This window comes from Scyliorhinus torazame, chromosome 10 (assembly GCF_047496885.1).
Source record: "Scyliorhinus torazame isolate Kashiwa2021f chromosome 10, sScyTor2.1, whole genome shotgun sequence".
Taxonomy (NCBI): Eukaryota; Metazoa; Chordata; class Chondrichthyes; order Carcharhiniformes; family Scyliorhinidae; genus Scyliorhinus; species Scyliorhinus torazame.
In genome coordinates this window covers 158,041,855-158,063,644 of record NC_092716.1, presented here as the reverse complement: position 1 = coordinate 158,063,644, position 21,790 = coordinate 158,041,855, and the positions used below count along the sequence as shown (strand labels likewise).

The window sequence follows — 21,790 nt, the reverse complement described above, 5'->3', positions numbered from 1 at the left end:
ACAAAACGCTGCAGATTTGGTTAAGCAGAAAAATCAAATCCTGCTTCCAGTAGTATTAGTTTGAAGTGCTTGGATGGCCAAACAGCAAGGTGTATACTGGCATTGATTCAGCTCGACAAGGACCGAGAGTGTGGATAGGCCGTATGCAGCAATCCAGTCTCAAAAGTGCAGTGGTTGCTAGAAGCTGGAAGATATCTGCTCAGTGCCAATAACTGCTCCAGGTTTTAGTCATTTTAGTTCAGTATGAAGCTTTTCTATTCCTGCCCAGATCCTCAGCTAATAAACACCCGGCTACAGACCTCGGGTGACTGGACCTGATCTTTCATAAAGCATGCTGTGATAAAAAGCCTCCTGGTTAAAATGTGGATTGGAAGCTGGAATAATTCTAGGAGGCACGGAGTGAAAGGTCAAACTGGTTTATTTTAAATTGAAAATAAAGCCGCTACCACAGCATACAAAACTAATGTCCCAGCCCAGGACTACGGGGAACTATCATTGCAGGTCTGGGAGCTACAATTAAAGGTTCCGCTAACGGGCTCCAGCTGGGTGGGCCTCCACCCGCTCACCATGGGAACTAATATTCTATGAAGCCCAAGGGGAGATCAATCAGCCATCCCCGTGGTCCCAATAAGCATTATTATAGAAGCTAACATCCTTTAACATCTCCCTCTGCTTGGTAATCTCCTCCCCGCAGCGGAAGGCAGCTGTAGAGATTGAAGCATTTGTACCAATCATGCAAAAGCCAGAAATGGTAGTTATCCTTTTTCGTTTAACATGAGGTGGGAGGTGAAGGTTTTATATTGTGATGCACAAGGCAACTCTAGCGTGTGGTACAGGATCAATGGACCAGGTTGTGGTGATGTGCATCAATGTAAATACATGTAGGCTAGCTAGATACTAGAGGGAGCACCAGTGACATCACACACACACACTCAACCAATAGATCAATTAGATAGGATACGACCAATGGACATTCACGATACACACGGAGGTGACACGACCACAGGGGGGCATTACACCAACCCATATATAATGGACACCACACACATGATCTGCCTCTTTCCAGTGGAGACAGTCAGTGAGTACAGACACAGGGTTGATTCAATATTACACCCACCACGTAGATTGCAGCAACTGGTTAGTCAGTCTGGGTAGCTATAGTAGGATTAGCAGTAATGTTGAACCCGAGTAATAGAAGTGTAAATAGTTTAATAAACACGTTGAAGTTATCTCCACGTCTGAACCTTCCTTTGTCAAGTGCACGACAAGGAAGCCGCTTATGTTACACCCACAACACAACAAATCACAGGTGTCTTAACCAGCCTGACATTTTTCTTATGTGTGTACCACTGGGATTCCCAGGATTTCCCATCAATGTAAATCAGTACAACCCCCAGCAAAGCAAACCGTATGCCACTGTTGAAGAGCAAGTGTCTGAGTTCAGTTCCTGACACACAGAGGGCAGAGGGAGACAATTATATCCCATCAGTCCTGGTGACTTACACAACAAAAGTGTGAAGGCTACAAAGGTGCTTGATCCACTAAAGCTCATACCTAAACATTCACTCTGTCTCAGCTGCGAATCAGACTATTATGAATGTTTCAAAATCTGTCTCTTAACTACCCTGCCCATTATGCTATTCCACACACTTAAGATTAGCGTGAGAAAGTTCCTCTGCTCGATGCTCTGAGCTTTGACAAAGAATCATCCAGACTGAAAACATTGGGTGGAATTCAAACAAAGAATTTCAAAGTGTCATTTTAGGCGGGTTTGGTGGGGTGTTTCCTACCGGCATTTTGGGTGAGATCCACACCGGGTGCACTGCCCAGGTGGCACTGCCAGCTGGCAGGGACATTGACAAGGTGCCAGGTTGGCATTGCCAAGGTGCCATGCCAAACTGGCACTTTTTGCGCGGTGGCGATCGAGCCGGGGACCACCTGCACAGGTGTTGGGGGGATGTGGGGATGAGCCCAGGGACTTTCTCATAGTGCATTGGGACTTGGGGTGGGTCAGGGGTCGCTTTAGAGGCTCCAGAGATTGGGACGCCATTTAAAAATGGGACCCCGATCTCTTGTTACACGGAGGAGTGTGGCGAGCAGTGTTCCTCAGTGCACAAAACGGAGTTATGTGCAGCATCGACCGGCCGTTCCTCACTGAGGAACTTTACCCCAGGTGCCATTTTATAGCGTGTTTCTCGGCACTGAAAGCACCCGGAAACATGCGGCTAAACGTGATGGGACATTTTGTTCCCATTTAGTTAAATCCCGCCCGTTGTCTTTTTTTGTGCCCTACAGAGTTACTTCGCTGTCAAGACCACACTTAGAAATTTTTTCAGCAATGGGGAGCTGAACTCGCCATCGAGACCAGCTCCTCAGAGATCGGGCCGCCATATTGAAAGGGCACCCTGATGCCTAATCAAGCGTGAGGGTCCCTCCCCACCCACGGACAATGTCACTCCCCCACACACATGGGACATGGGCGTTACTCGTCCCCCAGGTGAGGATACCCCACTTTGGGTCACTGATGCCCCCCCCTTTTTCAGCCCTCTCATCACCCCTTTCGGCCCCCCCCCTTTCAGGACCGCCAGCCTTCACTCCTCCCCACCCTTCGTACCTCCCTTACCCCCTTTCATGGGCATGACCCCCCTCAGGCCCAGATCCTTGGCAGTGCCATCATGGCACTGCCACCCCAGCACCCTGGCAGTGCCCCTGCCAGCCTGGCAAAGCCAGCCAGGCAGTGCCAGGTTAGCAGTGCCAAGGTGTCAGGCTGGTATTGTCAAGGTGCCCAGGTGCCAGCAAGGAATGCCATGGTGCCACCCAGCCCTGTCCCCAACCACCAACCAGCCTCAAATGGCCTGGGAGACCCTCAGGTGCCATTATACCTGGTCCACATTAGTGTGGACCAGTTCTAAACTGCGCCCTGGCGAGGTTTCCCAAGCGAGGCCGTTAGGACCCGAACAACAGGAGAATCCGGTGTATACATATTTAAATGAGCCTCAAAGGCGTATTGGAAGGTTATATTGCCTGCTCTTCCACATTTTCCATAATTGCCTTACTTCCCACAGAATTCTTGCAGGCATCCCATCTGCTCCTGGTGACTTAACACTTTAAGTACAATCAGCCTTTATATTTAGTGTCTCAAATAATTTATCTTTCACAAAGATTTTGGCAGCATCTTCCTCCGTGATAAAGCATTCAAGCATTCATTTAGTACCTCAACCATGCCCAACATTTTAAAATCCCCATTTGGATTCAATGATGGTGTTGTGCCCGGCACAGATCCGGACGCACGGGTGAATAGCAAGAGAGGGCAAAATCGAGATTCGCACTGAGCACAAACCATTTTGCGATTCATCAGGCCCCCCCCCCGATTGTGAGTTCCAGCTCTCGCCCAAAAATGGCGAGAATATCAATAACCCTCATTTGCATTAATTTCAATCTCATTAAGGAGATTGAAGTTGAATTCAGCAGCCTCCCGGGAATTACCCGGCTCTCCAGCGGGAAATTATGCAGCCGTTGTTTAGTACTTCTTTTCAAATACAAGAAGCTGGCACAATGGCCATTGAGGGGAGGTAAGTAGCCATTTCCATTTTCTGGCATGCAGCTCAAGGGCACCAGAGCTGCTTCCTCAGTGCTTGGGGGTGGGTGGGCTCAGAGGGGTTGGGTTTGTTGGGGGCTGGAGCGTTCCAGGTCGGGGGTCGTCCATGGGCCAGGTGGGTGAGGGGCATTGCGCCTGTAAGGCTTTCAAGACATCTTTAAATATTGTGGAGACCCATGACAGGGGCAATCATATCTGCAGCCTGTCTCTCCTACCAAAATCTGCCACAACAGTCCCCTGCTGCAGCTTCCCTCCTGAAAGTCAATTTCACCCCTTTTGACTGTGAGCAGCCTCTAGCTTCACAGCTGAAGGCTATTTCAAATGAGGAATTAGACTTGTTAGTTGTGAGAGCACTTCACTCTCCTGAACTCTCATGTACCTCCTCGAAGGCACAGGGGCCATGTCGCAAAGGATGATCGGTGCATTGCATGTCCATTAACCTTTGATGCCTGAACACTGTGCCTGAACTCTAGGAGCATCAGCACCAAAGAGGCAGCTGTCAACATTCAAATACTAAAGAGCAGGGCTTCACCACTGAGCATCCTCCCGCGGCCAAAGGGTATGTGTGTGGATGAGCAGAAGTGTATAAGCATCTTTGGCCCTTCCATGAGTTGATGGACATCCACAGCAGAGAGACAGTTCGGCAACTGTGCTACTTTCTCGTGGATGTGGTACCCCGTGGAAGAGGAGGACACCAACTCCCGGGAGCCATGAAGGTCACCGCCGCCCTAAACCTCTATGCCACTGGTCGTTCCAGGTCTCAGGCAGGAATCTATGTGGCATATCACAATTTTCTGCCCACAGGGGCATCCGGGAGCTGACGGATGCCTGTGCATCAGACTATATTAACTTCGACCTGGACCTAGCCCACCAAGATGCCCGGGTTGTAGGATTTGCTGCCATTGCCCTTGGTCCAGAGGGCATTTGATGACATGCATGTTGCCCTGCAAGCACCGGGGCATCAGGGAGTGCCCTGTATTAACAGGAAGGGGTTCCATTCCCTGAATGTTCAGGTCATGTTCGACAACCGCCTCAGATTCATGAACATGTGTGCTCGCTACACTGGGAGCGTACATGGCAGCTACATCCTGGGACACTCAGATATCCCTAGCGTCTTTGAGGACCACCCCAGATGACTGGTTGGCTCATGAGGGGCACGTAATACCTGCTGGGGACATGGCTGAAGACGCCAGTGTGGAGGCCTGAGATTCAGGCAGAGACTAGTTATAATGAGGCCCACACTGCCACGCGTGTTGTCATTGAGCGGTGCATCGGACTGCTGAAAATGTGATTCTGATGCCTTGACCACTCTCGTGGTGCCCTGCAGTACACCCCCAGAGGATACCCCATTTTGTGGTGGTCTGCTGTGCTAGCCTCAATCTAGCACAGTAGTGGGGTGACAAGTGAGAGGAGGAGGATGAGTTGGAGGTTGGGGAGGGACAAGTAGCCTCATCTGAGGAGGTGGACCAGGAGGGACTGGGGGATGAGCCCAAGGAGGAGCTGAAGAATGGAGGACAGGGTGCAGCGAGGGTCCAACATGCAAGGAGGACCAGGGAGGACTTCATCATCTCCAGATTCTTCTACGATGAGGCTGTGTCCATCAGCTGATTGAGTGGTGAGGGGGCATTTAAAAGCAGTTTCCCATTGTTATCAGCGATCAGCTGAGGCACGAGTCAGGCGGATCAGATGGTGGGGGAGTCAGGAATGTTGAGAATTATGTGGGGACTCATTTTTGGCATTAAGTGCCATTGGATACAGGCTGCGATCTCGCCAATGTGGCCGATGCAAAACATCCTGCCAAACAAGCTCAAAATCAGACTTTAACTTCTGTTCGCTGAATCACGCCCATGGTCCTGAATCAACTTTAGTCTTTTTTTTAACCACATTTGTTTTTACTATTTATATGCGAAGAGAAGACTTTTGGATTCACTTTTATGTCAGCTGTCAGTGTCTCCTCTTATTCTCTTTTCCCTACTCTTAATTATTTTTTCACTTCCCCTCTGAACTTTTCATGTTCAATCTGTGTCTCATTTATATTTGATATCTCCATATACAGTCTTTTTCTTCATCATTTTACTCTCTATTTCATCTTTCAGTGAGTTCTGGGGGTTTTTTTGTCCTACCTTTTCTCTTTGTGAGAATATACCTCAACTGTACTCGAATAATCTCCCCAACCCATTGTTTCTTTACAGTTTTGCCTGCCAATCTTTTATTCCAATTTACCTCAAAATGGAGGCACCCTCTAATAGACAATTGAAAAATTAATAATTGGAGGGATCAGGCAGGCATATCCGAATGGTCCATTGAGATCATGGTGGAGGTCTTCCCTAACCACTGGCCCTCCTTTGGAGCATGGAACCTCCAGTTATAATTGTCCCCTGTAGTGCTGTGCTGAGGCTGCCTCCGTGAAGCTGGATTTGTCTCCATGGTTATGTCCCATGAATCAAATCGAATTTTTTGAATGAGTAACTAAAGGTGTAGACGGGAAAAATCTATGGATGCCATTTATATGGAATTCCAGAAGGTATTTGATAAACATCCTGGTTGTTGTCTAAAATTAAATTGAATGGAATTGAAGATAATGTATTGATTACATTGCAATAGAAGACAAAGAGTAGAGCTGATGGATGCATGCTTGAATAGGAAAGGAATGATTAGTGTCCCACCAGGACTTTTCTGGGGTCCTCGACTATTCACTATATTTATTAATGACTTCGAAATGATGAGAGCTTGCCAATGATACAGAGATCTGTAACATAGTAAGTAGTGCAGACAGGGGAACAACATTACAAATGGACGTTGATAGATTCAGTGGATGGGCAAAATTTCAATGCAGTAAGTGTGAGATCATCCATTTTGGCCCCAAAAAAGGATGTACTTACACATTTTACAATTGTTGAAAAGTGAGAAATATTAGAGACTCAAAGATATTAGGAAGATCAATGTGTACATATTAGTGAAGATTCATTTATACATCAGTGATGATTCATGTATATATCTATATATATATCTATCAGTGAGGATGTATACATATTAGTGAAGATCGATGTATACATAACAATGAAGATCCATATATATAATGCATATACATGTGTATGTCAGGATCCATGTATACAACTATATATAGAACATAGAACATAGAACATTACAGCGCAGTACAGGCCCTTGGGCCCTCGATGTTGCGCCGACCTGTGAAACCACTCTAAAGTCCATCGACACTATTCCCTTATCGTCCATATGTCTATCCAATGACCATTTGAATGCCCCTAGTGTTGGCGAGTCCACTACTGTTGCAGGCAGGGCATTCCACACCCTTACTACTCTCTGAGTAAAGAACCTACCTCTGACATCTGTCCTATATCTATCTCCCCTCAATGTAAAGCTATGTCCCCTTGTGCTAGTCATCACCATTCGAGGAAAAAGGCTCTGACTGTCCACCCTATCCAATCCTCTAATCATCTTGTATGTCTCAATTAAATCATCTCTTAACCTTCTCCTCTCTAACGAAAACAGCCTCAAGTCCCTCAGCCTTTCCTCATAAGATCTTCCCTTCATACCAGGCAACATTCTGGTAAATCTCCCCTGCACCCTTTCCAATGCTTCCACATCCTTCCTATAATGCGCCGACCAGAATTGTACGCAATACTCCAAATGCGGCCGCACCAGAGTTTTGTACAGCTGCAACATGACCTCATGGCTCCGAAACTCAATCCCTCTACCAATAAAAGCTAACACACCGTACGCCTTTTTAACAACCCTCTCAACCTGGGTGGCAACTTTCAGGGATCTATGTACATGGACACTGAGATCTCTCTGCTCGTCCACACTGCCAAGAATCTTACCATTAGCCCAGTACTCTGTCTTCCTCTTATTCCTTCCAAAATGAATCACCTCACACTTTTCTGCATTAAACTCCATTTGCCACCTCTCAGCCCAGCGCTGTAGCTTATCTATGTCCCTCTGTAACTTGTAACATCCTTCCGCACTGTCCACAACTCCACCGACTTTAGTGTCATTTGCAAATTTACTCACCCATCCTTCTACGCCCTCCTCCAGGTAATTTATAAAAATGACAAATAGCAGTGGCCCCAAAACAGATCCTTGTGGTACACCACTAGTAACTGGACTCCAGTCTGAACATTTCCCATCAACCACCACCCTCTGTCTTCTTCCAGCTAGCCAATTTCTGATCCAAACTGCTAAATCACCCTGAATCCCATGCCTCCGTATTTTCTGCAGTAGCCTACCATGGGGAACCTTATCAAACGCTTTACTGAAATCCATATACACATCAACTGCTTTACCCTCATCCACCTGGTTGGTCACCTTCACAAAGAACTCAATAAGGTTTGTGAGGCACGACCTACCCTTCACAAAACCGTGTTGACTATCTCTAATCAAATTATTCCTTTCCAGATGATTATACATCCTATCTCTTATAAACCTTTCCAAGATTTTGCCCACAACAGAAGTAAGGCTCACTGGTCTATAGTTACCGGGGTTGTCTCTACTCCCCTTCTTGAACAAGGGGACAACATTTGCTATCCTCCAGTCTTCTGGCACTATTCCTGTAGACAAAGATGATTTAAAGATCAAAGCCAAAGGTTCAGCAATCTCCTCCCTAGCTCCCCAGAGAATCCTAGAATAAATCCCATCCGGTCCAGGGGACTTATCTATTTTCACACTTCCCAGAATTGCTAACACCTCCTCCTTATGAACCTCAAGCCCTTCTAGTCTAGTAGCCTGAATCTCAGTATTCTCCGCGACAACATTGTCTTTTTCCTGTGTGAATACTGACAAAAAATATTCATTTAGTACCTCTCCTATCTCCTGGGACTCCACGCATAAGTTCCCACTACTGTCCTTGACTGGCCCTACTCTTACCCTAGTCATTCTTTTATTCCTGGCATATCGATAGAAAGCTTTAGGGTTATCCTTGATCCTACCTGCCAAAGACTTCTCATGTCCCCTCCTGGCTCTTCTTAGCTCTCTCTTTAGGTCCTTCCTAGCTAACTTGTAACTCTCGAGCGCCCTAACAGAACCTTCAAGTCTCATCTTTACATAAGCCTCCTTCTTCCTCTTGACAAGTGTTTTGACTGATTTAGTAAACCACGGTTCCCTCGCTCGACCACTTCCTCCCTGCCTGACAGGTACATACTTATCAAGGACACGCAGTAGCTGTTCCTTGAACAAGCTCCACATTTCCATTGTGCCCATCCCCTGCAGTGTTCCTCTCCATCCGATGCATCCTAAGTCTTGCCTCATCTCATCATAATTGCCTTTCCCCCAGATATAACACTTGCCCTGCGGTATATACCTATCCCTTCCCATCACTAAAGTAAACGTAATCAAATTGTGGCCACTATCACCAAATTGCTCACCTACCTCCAAATCTAACACCCGTCCTGGTTCATTACCCAGTACCAAATCCAATATGGCGTCGCTTCTCGTTGGCCTATCTACATACTGTGTCAGGAAACCCTCCTGCACACATTGGACAAAAACGGACCCATCTAAAGTACTCAAACTATAGCGTTTCCAGTCAATATTTGGAAAGTTAAAGTCCCCCAGAACAACTACCCTGTTGCTTTTGCTCCTATCCAGAATCATCTTTGCAATCGTTTCCTCTGCATCTCTGGAACTTTTCAGAGGCATATAGAAAACCCCTAACAGGATGACCTCTCCTTTCCTGTTTCTAACATCCAGCTCCAGCTCCAGTTCCCTAACGTGGTTTCTGAGGAGCTGGAGATGGGTGCACTTCCCACAGATGAAATCAGCAGGGACACTGACAGCATCCCTCACCTCAAACATCCTGCAGGAGGAACATTGCACTACCTTCCCTGCCATCCCCTCTAGATAAAAAAGAAAGAAAGAGCTTACCTGTTATTCACTCCCCTTCTCAGCAAGCACTCACTCAGCAACCTCTGCGCCCCGCACGATAACACCTGAGGGAAAATAAAATAAAAACTACTTACCAGTCACCAGCCAATCCCTTACCTGCAGGCTGTGACATCACGGTTCAACTTCTTTCTACTTCTACCTGCTCTTGAGCCTTCCCCTTGATCTTTACAGCGGTTGTTTTGATTTGGTTAGAGGAGGGGATAGGGGGGGAAACACTGAAGAAGTGTTTCGGGTTTAAGTGTCACTTGACAACAGCTCCTCCACAAACCACCTTCAGGTTAGGATGACCACAATGCATGTATGCAAATTTCTCCCGCAACAGCCAACCAGCAGCTCTGCTCTACTTCCCTCTGCTGGATGCTTGTCTTCACTTGAACACCTAGGGTCTCTTGCTCAGGTACACCTTCAAGTTAGGATGGCCACAATGCATGTATGCAAATTTTCACCGCAACAGCCAATCAGCAGCTCTGCTCTACTACCCTCTGCTGGATGCTTGTCTTCACTTGAACAGCTAGGGTATCGTGCTCAGGTACACCTTCAAGTTAGGATGACTACAATGCACATATGCAAATTTCCCCCACAACAGTCAATCAACAGCTCCACTCTACTGCCCTCTGCTGGATGCTTGTCTTCACTTGAACAGCTAGGGTCTCTTGCTCAGGTACACCTTCAAGTTAGGATGACCACAATGCATGTATGCAAATTTCCCCCGCAACAGCCAATCAGCAGCTCTGCTCTACTGCCCTCTGCTGGATGCTTGTCTTCACTTGAACAGCTAGGGTCTCTTGCTTAGGTACACCTTCAAATTAGGATGACCATAATGCACATTTGCAAATTTCCCCTGCAACAGTCAATCAGCAGCTCCGCTCTACTGCCCTCTGCTGGATATATATCTATCAATGATGATCCATATATACATATCAGTGAAGATCCATGTATACAACTATATATCTATCAGTGAAGATCCAAGTATAAATATATTCCTAGCAGTGAGGAGCCATGTACACATATCAGTGAAGATTCATGTACACATATCAGTGAAGATTCATAAATATATATATTAGTGAGGATCCATGTATAAATATCAGTGATGATCCATGTATAAGTATATAATCTATCAATGAGGATCCATGTACACATATCAGTGAAGATTCATATATACATATCAGTGAAGATTCATGTATAAATATCTATGTATCAGTGAGGATCCATGTACACGTATCAGTGAGGATCCATGGATACATATTAGTGAAGATCGATGTATACATATCAGTGAAAATCCATATATATAATACATATATATGTGTGTGTGTGTGTGTGTCAGGATCCATGTATACAACTATATATCTATCAGTGAGGATCCATAAGACCATAAGACAGACCATAAGACATAGGAGCGGAAGTAAGGCCATTCGGCCCATCGAGTCCACTCCACCATTCGATCATCGCTGATTTCAACTCCATTTACCCACTCTCTCTCCATAGCCCTTAATTCCTCGAGAAATCAAGAATTTATCAACTTCTGTCTTAAAGACACTCAACGTCCCAGCCTCCATCGCCCTCTGTGGCAATGAATTCCACAGACCCACCACTCTCTGGCTGAAGAAATTTCTCCTCATCTCTGTTCTAAAGTGACTCCCTTTTATTCTAAGGCTGTGCCCCCGGGTCCTAGTCTCCCCTGCTAATGGAAACAACTTCCCTACATCCACCCTATCTAAGCCATTCATTATCTTGTAAGTTTCTATTAGATCTCCCCTCAACCTCCTAAACTCCAATGAATATAATCACAGGATCCTCAGACGTTCATCGTATGTTAGGCCTACCATTCCTGGGATCATCCGTGTGAATCTCCGCTGGACCCGCTCCAGAGCCAGTATGTCCTTCCTGAGGTGTGGGGCCCAAAATTGCTCACAGTATTCTAAATGGGGTCTAACTAATGCTTTATAAAGCTTCAGAAGTACATCCCTGCTTTTATATTCCAAGCCTCTTGAGATGAATGACAACATTGCATTTGCTTTCTTAATTACGGACTCAACCTGCAAGTTTACCTTTAGAGAATCCTGGACGAGGACTCCCAAGTCCCTTTGCACTTCAGCATTATGAATTTTGTCACCGTTTAGAAAATAGTCCACGCCTCTATTCTTTTTTCCAAAGTGCAAGACCTCGCACTTGCCCACATTGAATTTCATTAGCCATTTCTTGGACCACTCTCCTAAACTGTCTAAATCTTTCTGCAGCCTCCCCACCTCCTCCATACTACCTGCCCCTCCACCTATCTTTGTATCATCGGCAAACTTAGCCAGAATGCCCTCAGTCCCGTCATCTAGATCGTTAATATATAAAGAGAACAGCTGTGGCCCCAACATTGAACCCTGCGGGACACCACTCGTCACCGGTTGCCATTCCGAAAAAGAACCTTTTATCCCAACTCTCTGCCTTCTGCCTGACAGCCAATCGTCAATCCATGTTAGTACCTTGCCTCGAATACCGTGGGCCCTTATTTTACATCCGTGTATACTTATCAGTGAAGATCCATGTATAAATATATATACCTATCAGTGAGGATCCATGTACACATATCAGTGAAGATCCATATATATGTGTGTGAGGATCCATGTACATAACTATATAACTATCTATCCATGTATACATATCAGTGAGGATCCGTGTATACATATCAGTGAAGATTCATGTATACCTATCAGTGAGAATCCATATGTACATATCAATGAAGATCCATTTACATATATGTGTGAGGATCCATGTATATAACCATATATATCTATCAGTGAGGATCCATGCATACATATCAGTGAGGACCCTTGTATACAGAGCAATGAAGTTCCATCTATACATATCAGTGAGGATCCATGTATATAACAATATATATCTACCTATCAATGAGGATCCATGTATACATATCAGTGAAGATCCATGTATATAACTATATATCTATCAGTGAAGATCAACAAAGAATAAACAAAGAACAAAGAAAAGTACAGCACAGGAACAGGCCCTTCGGCCCTCCAAGCCTATGCCGACCATGCTGCCTGTCTCAACTAAAATCTTCTCCACTTCCTGGGTCCGTATCCCTCTATTCCCATCCTATTCATGTATTTGTCAAGATGCCTCTTAAACGTCTCTATCGTCCCTGCTTCCATCACCTCCTCCAGCAGCGTGTTCCAGGCACCCACGACCATCTGTGTAAAAAAACTTGCCTCGTTAATCTCCTCTAAACCTTGCCCCTCGCACCTTAAACCTATGCCCCCTAGTAATTGACCCCTCTACCCTGGGAAAAAGCCTCTGACTATCCACTCTGTCTATGCCCCTCATAATTTTGTAGACCTCTATCAGGTCGCCCCTCAACCTCCGTTGTTCCAGTAAGAACAAACCGAGTTTATTCAACCGCTCCTCATAGCTAATGCCCTCCATACCAGGCAACATCCTGGTAAATCTCTTCTGCACCCTCTCTAAAGCCTTCACATCCTTCTGGTAGTGTGGCAACCAGAATTGAACACTATACTCCAAGTGTGGCCTAACTAAGGTTCTATACAGCTGCAACATGACTTGCCAATTCTTATACTCACTGCCCCGGCCGATGAAGGCAAGCATCCCGTATGCCTTCTTGACTACCTTCTCCACCTGTGTTGCCCCTTTCAGTGACCTGTGGACCTGTACACCTAGATCTCTCTGACTGTCAATACTCTTGAGGGTTCTACCATTCCCTGTATATTCCCTACCTGCATTAGACCTTCCAAAATGCATTGCCTCACATTTGTCCGGATTAAACTCCATCTGCCATCTCTCCACCCAAGTCTCCAAACGATCTGAATCCTGCTGTATCCTCTGACAGTTCTCATCGCTATCCGCAATTCCACCAACCTTTGTGTCGTCTGCAAACTTACCAATCAGACCAGTTACATTTTCCTCCAAATCATTTATATACACTACAAACAGCACAGGTCCCAGCACTGATCCTGCGGAACACCACTAGTCACAGCCCTCCAATCAGAAAAGCACCCTTCCATTGCTACTCTCTGCCTTTTATGACCTAGTCAGTTCTGTATCCATCTTGCCAGCTCACCCCTGATAACGTGTGACTTCACCTTTTGTACCAGTCTGCCATGAGGGACCTTGTCAAAGGGCTTACTGAAGTCCATATAGACAACATCCACTGCCCTACCTGCATCAATCATCTTTGTGACCTCTTCGAAAAACTCTATCAAGTTAGTGAGACACGACCTCCCCTTCACAAAACCATGCTGCCTCTCGCTGATACGTCCATTTGCTTCTAAATGGGAGTAGATCCTGTCACGAAGAATTCTCTCCAGTAATTTCCCTACCACTGACGTAAGGCTCACCGGCCTGTAGTTCCCTGGATTATCCTTACTACCCTTCTTAAGCAAAGGAACAACACTAGCTATTCTCCAGTTCTCCGGGACATCACCTGAAGACAGTGAGGATCCAAAGATTTCTGGCAAGGCCTCAGCAATTTCCTCTCTAGCCTCCTTCAGTATTCTGGGGTAGATCCCATCAGGCCCTGAGGACTTATCTACCTTAATATTTTTCAAGACGTCCAACACCTCGTCTTTTTGGATCTCAATATGACCCAGGCTATCAACACACCCTTCTCCAGACTCAACATCCACCAATTCCTTCTCTTTGGTGAATACTGATGCAAAGTTTTAATTTAGTACCTCACCCATTTCCTCTGGCTCCACACGTAGATTCCCTTGCCTATCCTTCAGTGGGCCAACCCTTTCCCTGGCTACCCTCTTGCTTTTCATGTACGTGCAAAAAGCCTTGGAATTTTCCTTAACCCTATTTGCCAATACCTTTTCGTGACCCCTTCTAGCCCTCATGACTCCTTGCTTAAGTTCCTTGCTTAAGTTCCTTCCTACTTTTGTTATATTCCACACAAGTTTCATCTGTTCCCAGCCTTCTAGCCCTAACAAATGCCTCCTTTTTCTTTTTGATGAGGCCTACAATATCTCTCGTTATCCAAGGTTCCTGAAATTTGCCGTATTTATCCTTCTTCCGCACAGGAACATGTTGGTCCTGAATTCCTTTCAACTGACATTTGAAAGCCTCCCACATGTCAGATGTTGATTTATCCTCAAACATCCGCCCCCAATCTAGGTTCTTCAGTTCCTGCCTAATATTGTTATAATTAGCCTTCCCCCAATTTAGCACATTCACCCCAGGACCACTCTTATCCTTGTCCACCAGCACTTTAAAACTTACTGAATTATGGTCACTGTTCCCAAAATGCTCCCCTACTGAAAGATCCATGTATAAATATCTGTCTATCAGTGAGGATCCATGTACACATATCAGTGAGGATCCATGTATACATATCAGTGAAGATTCATGTATACATATCAGTGAGGATCCATGTATACATATCAGTGAGGGTCCATGTATACATAAGCAATGAAGATCCATATATATATATATGTGTGTGAGGATCCATGTGTATAACTATATATATATCTTTTTTTTATAAAATGTATTCTATTACATACATGTATCACAACAGTTTACAGCAAATAAACATGCTGGGAAACATACTTCCCAGCAATCATCTATACAGTCTGTACAGATTTTTTCCCTTTTCACCCCCCCCCCCCCCCCACCCCCCCCCCCCCCTCCCCACCGGCGACGAACTGCTCCTCGAACACGGTCACACATATCCCCCACCTTTTCTCAAACCCCCCTGCAGAGCCCCTTACCTCATACTTTATCTCCTCCAACCGCAGGAAGCCGTACAGGTCACCCAACTAAGCTGCTACCCCAGGTGGCGATGCCAATCGCAACTCCAGTAAAATTTGCCGCCATGCCATCAGAGAGACGAAGGCCACGGCATCGGCCTTCCTCCTCTCCATGAGCTCCAGCTTCTCTGAAACTCCAAATATCGCAACCAAAGGGTCCGGGCCCACCTCCTCCTCCACTATCATGGCTAAGACCGCGAACACTCCCGCCAAGAATCTTTCCAATTTTTCACAACCCCAAAACATGATTCGCTGTCCCCCGCCCACACCTCTCACACTCATCTGCTACCCCCTGAAAGAACCTACTCATTCTCGCCCGAGTCATATGCACCATGTGCACCACCTTAAACTGTATCTGGCTCATACTTGCACAAGAGGAGGTCCCGTTTGCCCTCCGCAGTGCCTCACTCTATACTCCCCAATTGATCTCCCTTCCCAACTCCACTTCCCATTTCTCTTTGATCTTCACCACCCGCTCGCATCCCTGATCCCCCATCCACTTGTACATATCCCGAATCTGGAAGCAGTAGTCGCTCCAGCAGGGTATATACCGGCAACTTAGGGAACCCCCTCCAGACCTTTCGTGCAAAGTCCCTAACCTGCAGATACCTCTCCCCCTCGCCAGCTCTATCCTCTCGCATGAATACATATCAGTGAAGATCCCTGATCAAAACTGATAATCAACAGGTGCATTACAGAAGCATTGTCCACAACATAGCCCAAAGCTAGCCACAAGTCACAAACAACAGCCCCAAGAAACCAATAATGTAGACTGTGTACAAATTTACAGAAAATATTCCAATAATCAGCACAGGCCAAGCTGAATAAGAAGTAGTTGTTCACAGTCTGCAATTGGCAGTTCACTTTGATGGAGACACGATTAATACGTTGCCAACCACTGTCACCAAGCTGAGCGATCCGGTCACGACAGCTATAAAGACGATCTCGACAGTTATGGTATCCATCAAAGCGAATTGTAAATTACGGATATCGAACAACTGCTTATTCAGCTTGGCCTGTACTGACCTGGCTATTGGAGGCTTTTCTATGAACTTGTATGCAGTCTACATTATTGATATCAAGAAAATATAATAGATAAAAAATAATCCAAAAAGTGAAGAGAATGTGACTCTTTATAACCGGGTAACTGGAAGTTACGCTACAGACATAATTAGATCACACCTGGAGTACAACGAGCAATTCTGGGCATCCACCTTTTCAAGAATATATTGGCCATGGAATGAGCGCACTGGGGATTTTTCAGAATGTTTCCAAGGCTCCAAGGATTAAATTAAGAGGATAGATCACATGAAGCAGGATTGTATTTGCTGGAATATAGATGTTTTGATACAAGTTAATATTTTTGCAAAAATTGACAGGATAGAAGATTTCCCTGCTGCTGGGAAGTCCTGGACAAGGATTCAGAGCCAGCTTACCTAGGCATAAAGTTAGGAAATACTTCTTCACACAAGAGTGGGGGAATTGTGCAACTTTCTCTCAATGGATGCAAACTCAATGGATCGCTTTAATTCTAAGAGCAACTTTTGATAACCAAAAAGGTTAAGGGATACGGAGCCATGCTGGACAGATAGACTTAGGATACAGATCAGCCATGATCCCATTGATTAGCAGAACAGTCTTGGAGGGCTGAAAGGCCTACTCCTGTTCCTATGTTCTTCATGGAACACCTGTTGCTTGAACATAAGACATATAATATATACGTCCATGACGTGCACGATTTTTAAAACACTCGCTAGTTGTTATGCAGCTGTAACAGTAGATTTATGCATTCAACTATACATCCTTAAAAAAAAGGAAGGAAGGGATGATAAACTGAAGGCCTCGCAGTGCAAGGCTGGCCACTGGTAGGTCATTCAGGGTAAGGGAGCCATTCTAATAATACTTTTCTCTGTGTTTCAGATTCTATGTATAACACGTTTGGAGAAACTATCCTGCTAAAAATGGAGAATGCCACATTTGAGACTGCTGAAGCCAACAACTCAAATGTAACTTTAGAAATGACATGGACCAGCCCTTACAAGACTGTCGAGATCGTGTTTATAGCTGTCGTGACTGGATCCCTCAGCTTGGTGACAGTGGTTGGCAACATATTAGTCATGTTATCCATCAAAGTGAATCGCCAATTGCAGACTGTGAACAACTACTTCTTATTCAGCTTGGCCTGTGCTGATCTGATTATTGGAGTCTTTTCTATGAACTTGTATACAGTCTACATCATCAAAGGCTATTGGCCGCTTGGGGCTGTTGTCTGCGACTTGTGGCTAGCTTTGGACTATGTTGTGAGCAATGCTTCTGTAATGAACCTGTTGATTATCAGTTTTGATCGTTACTTCTGTGTTACAAAACCACTCACCTATCCGGCTCGAAGGACAACCAAAATGGCTGGGCTGATGATAGCAGCAGCTTGGATACTCTCCTTCATCTTGTGGGCTCCAGCTATACTCTTTTGGCAGTTCATTGTTGGCGAGCGGCAGGTGAAAGAAGGACAGTGTTACATTCAATTCTTCTCCAACACCGCTGTGACATTTGGCACAGCCATCGCAGCATTCTACCTGCCAGTTGTCATCATGACTATTTTGTACATCCAAGTCTCCTTTGCTAGCAGGAGTAGAATGAAAAGCCATAGGACTGAAAGTCAGAAAGAGAATACGTCTCGATCTTCCAACTTCCTCAAGAGTCACTTCAGCAAGCAGCAGAATAACAACAACTCTCCCAAGCCAACAACGGACTCCTCCAGTGACACTGTACGGAATGGAAAGATGGAGGAAAAACCCTCCGCAAAACAAGTGTCCCTAGGCCAGCGTGAAGAGAAGGAGACCTCGAATGAGTCCAGTTCAGCCAGCACTGTCCCACCCAATCCTAAAGAGAAAGGCACAAGCGATGTCATACAGCACACACAAGCACCAAAACTGTCCAAAATGCAGAGCTCCAAATGGTCAAGGATCAAGATAGTCACCAAACAGACTGGCAGTGAGTGTGTCACAGCCATCGAGATCATGCCAGGAAATGCAACCAACAACGCAGCGGCGAACAAGCCAGGCATTGTCGCCAGGAAATTCGCTAACATTGCGAGAAGCCAGGTGCGAAAGAGGCGCCAGGTGGCTGCCAGGGAGAAAAAGGTCACGCGGACAATCTTTGCAATCCTTCTGGCATTTATATTAACGTGGACTCCCTACAATGTCATGGTTCTCATCAGCACATTCTGTGGAAACTGTGTACCTGAGACGGTTTGGGTCATTGGATACTGGCTGTGCTACATCAACAGCACTGTCAATCCAGCTTGTTATGCCCTCTGCAACATTACCTTTAAGAAGACTTTCAAACACTTGTTACTGTGCAAATACAAACATATTAGTAATACAAGATAAAGTGAATGCCACAGTCTGGTCCGCAATTTGTATTTGCTATGGATTTAAACATGGAAGTGTTGTTAAGCGGTATTTTCTGAAATACTACTTACACTGTGCTTGTATTTTCAGTCTAAAATTCTACTCTTTCCCTTCCTTAAGTAAAGCATGTACATACCATATAAGCAAAGACATGACAGTGTGAAAAAAAATCATTACTCATTCTAATATTGTGTAAGTGCTAGTGGTAGACCGAGTCCGAATTGTGCTTTTCCTTGTGCCCAGCTTCAGCTCTGCAACTCCAGTTGTGTCAGGACACAGAGACATGACGTGTTGCAAGACTTGTAAACTACTGCTACAAAAACTAATGTAAAAGTGTAAGATATCTAGACATGGCTGAGTTATTGCTGTCCCTGGCATTTAATGGGTGATATTAGAGATCCCAAAAAAGTTTATTGGGCATCACCTAAGCTTCAAGATTAAAGTACAGCCCTTTCCTCACCCTCAGCTATTTAAATAATGTAATGTTATCGTGGCCAAGCGAACAAGGCCGTATGAAAACTGATATTGTTCTGACAGGGAATGGTGAGCAGACACAAGGAGGCTGTCACGGCCCACAACAAGGTCTGATATCAGAATTATATATCCTTTATTTAATTCTAATGTAACTGGTTTAGCAATGGAGAATTTGAGGTCAGGGCATACAGTGTAATGAACTTCTTGTAATCTTTCCAATAATGCTGTGGCTGGTGTAACTTTCATCCTTTAATATTATTTACAATATAAATATTTAAAACCTTCACCCATGCTGGAGTGTGTTTTGTGGATGAGTGATGGACTACTTCCACCATTTTGTACCTGTAGTACCCTCAATAACGACACGAGAGTGTGGAATGGTAAATTAAGGCTTTAATAAGCAGAGAACTAGCCAGTTACCGAGACGTGTGCTTACTGAGTGCCGCCTACAGGGAGCCACCTTATATACGGCTCCCTGGTGGGCGGAGCCGGAGGCGGAGTCCCCCAGGGTTCCAAACACGGTCTTAAAGGGGCATCACCTACATGATGTTAAGGGTACAGTAACCATTCATCACAGTACCCTTCATTACAATCTGGTATTAATATATAGAAGATAGCAAGTATTTGGGGAGAAGGTTGACTCCTGTCCCATCAGGAGTGGCCAAGCAGCAAAACAGAAGATAATGGCCAGAATGACATGGATCGGGCAGCACATTTTATAATGCTGGACTTTAGATATCTGAATCCCTCAAGGTGTGTGAGACAGAGAGTGGCAGGTGGCTGGAAATGAATAGGTTTGGGACAAGGTTGGAGAGGAAGAGGGTATTGAGGTTGGGAAGGATTTAAACACAAGCTCAAAAGTTTATATTTAAGGGATTGGGGCCCCAGGAACCAATGTAGGTTAATGAGTTTGGAGATAATGAATTGATTTGATTGGGATATCGTACAGGCAGCCTAGTTTTGGATGAACTAAGGTTTACATGGGGATTATACTAATCTTTATTAGTGTCACAAATAGGCTTACATTAACACTGCAATGATGTTACTGTGAAAAGCCCCTAGTCGCCACATTCTGGCGCCTGTTCGGGTACCCAGAGGGAGAATTCAGAATGCCCAATTCACCTAACAGCACATCTTTCAGGACTTGTGGGAGGAAACCGGAGCACCCAATAGAAACCAACACAGACACAGGGAGAACGTGCAGACTCCACACAGACAGTGACCCAAGCCGGGAATGGAACCCGTGTCCCTGGCACTGTGAAGCAACAGTGCAAACCACTGTGCTACCATTAGATAATGTTGACTAGTCATCTAGAGAAATATAGTATGATCTGGAGGTGATACGTGCATAGATATGTCACTGGGACAGGTACTGATAAAGGCAAAGTTGTGGAGGTGGAGAGAATATGAGGTCAGAAGCTCAGTTCAAACCCAAATCGAATTCTGTAAGTTGCAAGCAGTCCGGCTCAGCCTGAGATAGAAGCTGGGGAGGGTGTGGAATTGTTGGAAAGATACGGAGATTATGGCAGTTGCTTACAGACAATTGGTGGGAGTCTCCTTTTCTGAGACTTTGTGGATTCTCCGATTTTGAGGCTATGTCTGGAGCATGTGTCAAGTATTACGACCAAAAAATGCTCTGTCCGGTGGGGGCCTAGCAGCCGCACCACGTAAAACCCCCGGCTTTCCCTGCCGATACAGTTGGAGAATTACCATGTCCGTGGCCGCGCATGCGAACGGCGGCGACCTGCAGAGCGGTCGCGCCATACAACATGGTGCCGGCCACGCACAGATCCGGCCTGCCATGTAATGCCCCGCGCCACCCCCGGACCAGCCCCCGGCAGTCACAGCCCCTGCCAAAGCCCCCCCCCGGCCAGCGGAATGGCTCCCCCCCCCCCCCACCCCCGACTGTGGCAGCTCTGGACACAGTCCGCAGCCACCATGCGAGGTTGACGAAACCTCAGACCACAAGTGATCCACGCTGTCGGAAAGTTGGCCCTGGGGCTGTCCCTACGCCATGCGGTGTACTCACCGATTATGCCGTTTTGGAACGGGCGGAGCATCTGAAAACAGGCGACGCCCCCAATTTCGCCGTCAAAACAGATTCTCCAGCAAATCACGAATGCAATCTCGCCGTCGGCAATTGGAGAATCCAGCCCTAGGTATTGACGCCAGCGCAGGATTCATGGAGTTCCGCGACAGCAAAACTGCCGCCGCACCTGGACAGAGTCTGCTACTGTTAAATGGGCTAGTACCAGCACCACGTGGAACACAATCGATTCCAATGAGGAACGGTGCAGGATTCGCCAGTTTCGTGATTGACACTCAGGAGGCTGACAAGCTGCAGCTGCACATACACACTGCACTCCCCACACAAACTGTCCCAGCCAACAAGGTGGCAACAAGACGAGCGGCCCCATGCTGCACAGATGCCAAGTTGGAGACCCTCCTGGACACAGTGGAGGAGAGACGGATAATCCTGTACCCGGCCGAGAAGAAGGGTGCCAGCCGCCGCCATTTGCCTTGCCTGGGCGCTGGTAGTAGAGGCGGTCAGTGCCGTGTATAACACCATCCGGACCGGTCAGCAGTGCCGGAAAAAACTGCACAACCTCATCAGGGCAGCCAGGGCGAGTAGGCAG

The 21,790-nt window shown here is 46.0% G+C and overlaps 1 protein-coding gene across 8 annotated transcripts in view; it reads left to right on the top strand.

Annotated features, from left to right (window-relative positions):
- The window catches only part of chrm4a (cholinergic receptor, muscarinic 4a), a 156,009-nt gene extending 136,569 nt beyond the window's left edge, over window positions 1-19,440 (top strand). For all 8 annotated transcript variants that reach the window (XM_072518875.1, XM_072518873.1, XM_072518870.1 and 5 more), the window contains one exon: window positions 17,191-19,440. In XM_072518875.1, coding sequence (XP_072374976.1) covers window positions 17,196-18,659 — 1,464 coding nt within the window. In that variant the 5' untranslated portion in view covers window positions 17,191-17,195 and the 3' untranslated portion in view covers window positions 18,660-19,440. The remainder of the gene's footprint in view (window positions 1-17,190) is intronic.
- Window positions 19,441-21,790: the final 2,350 nt, after the last annotated feature.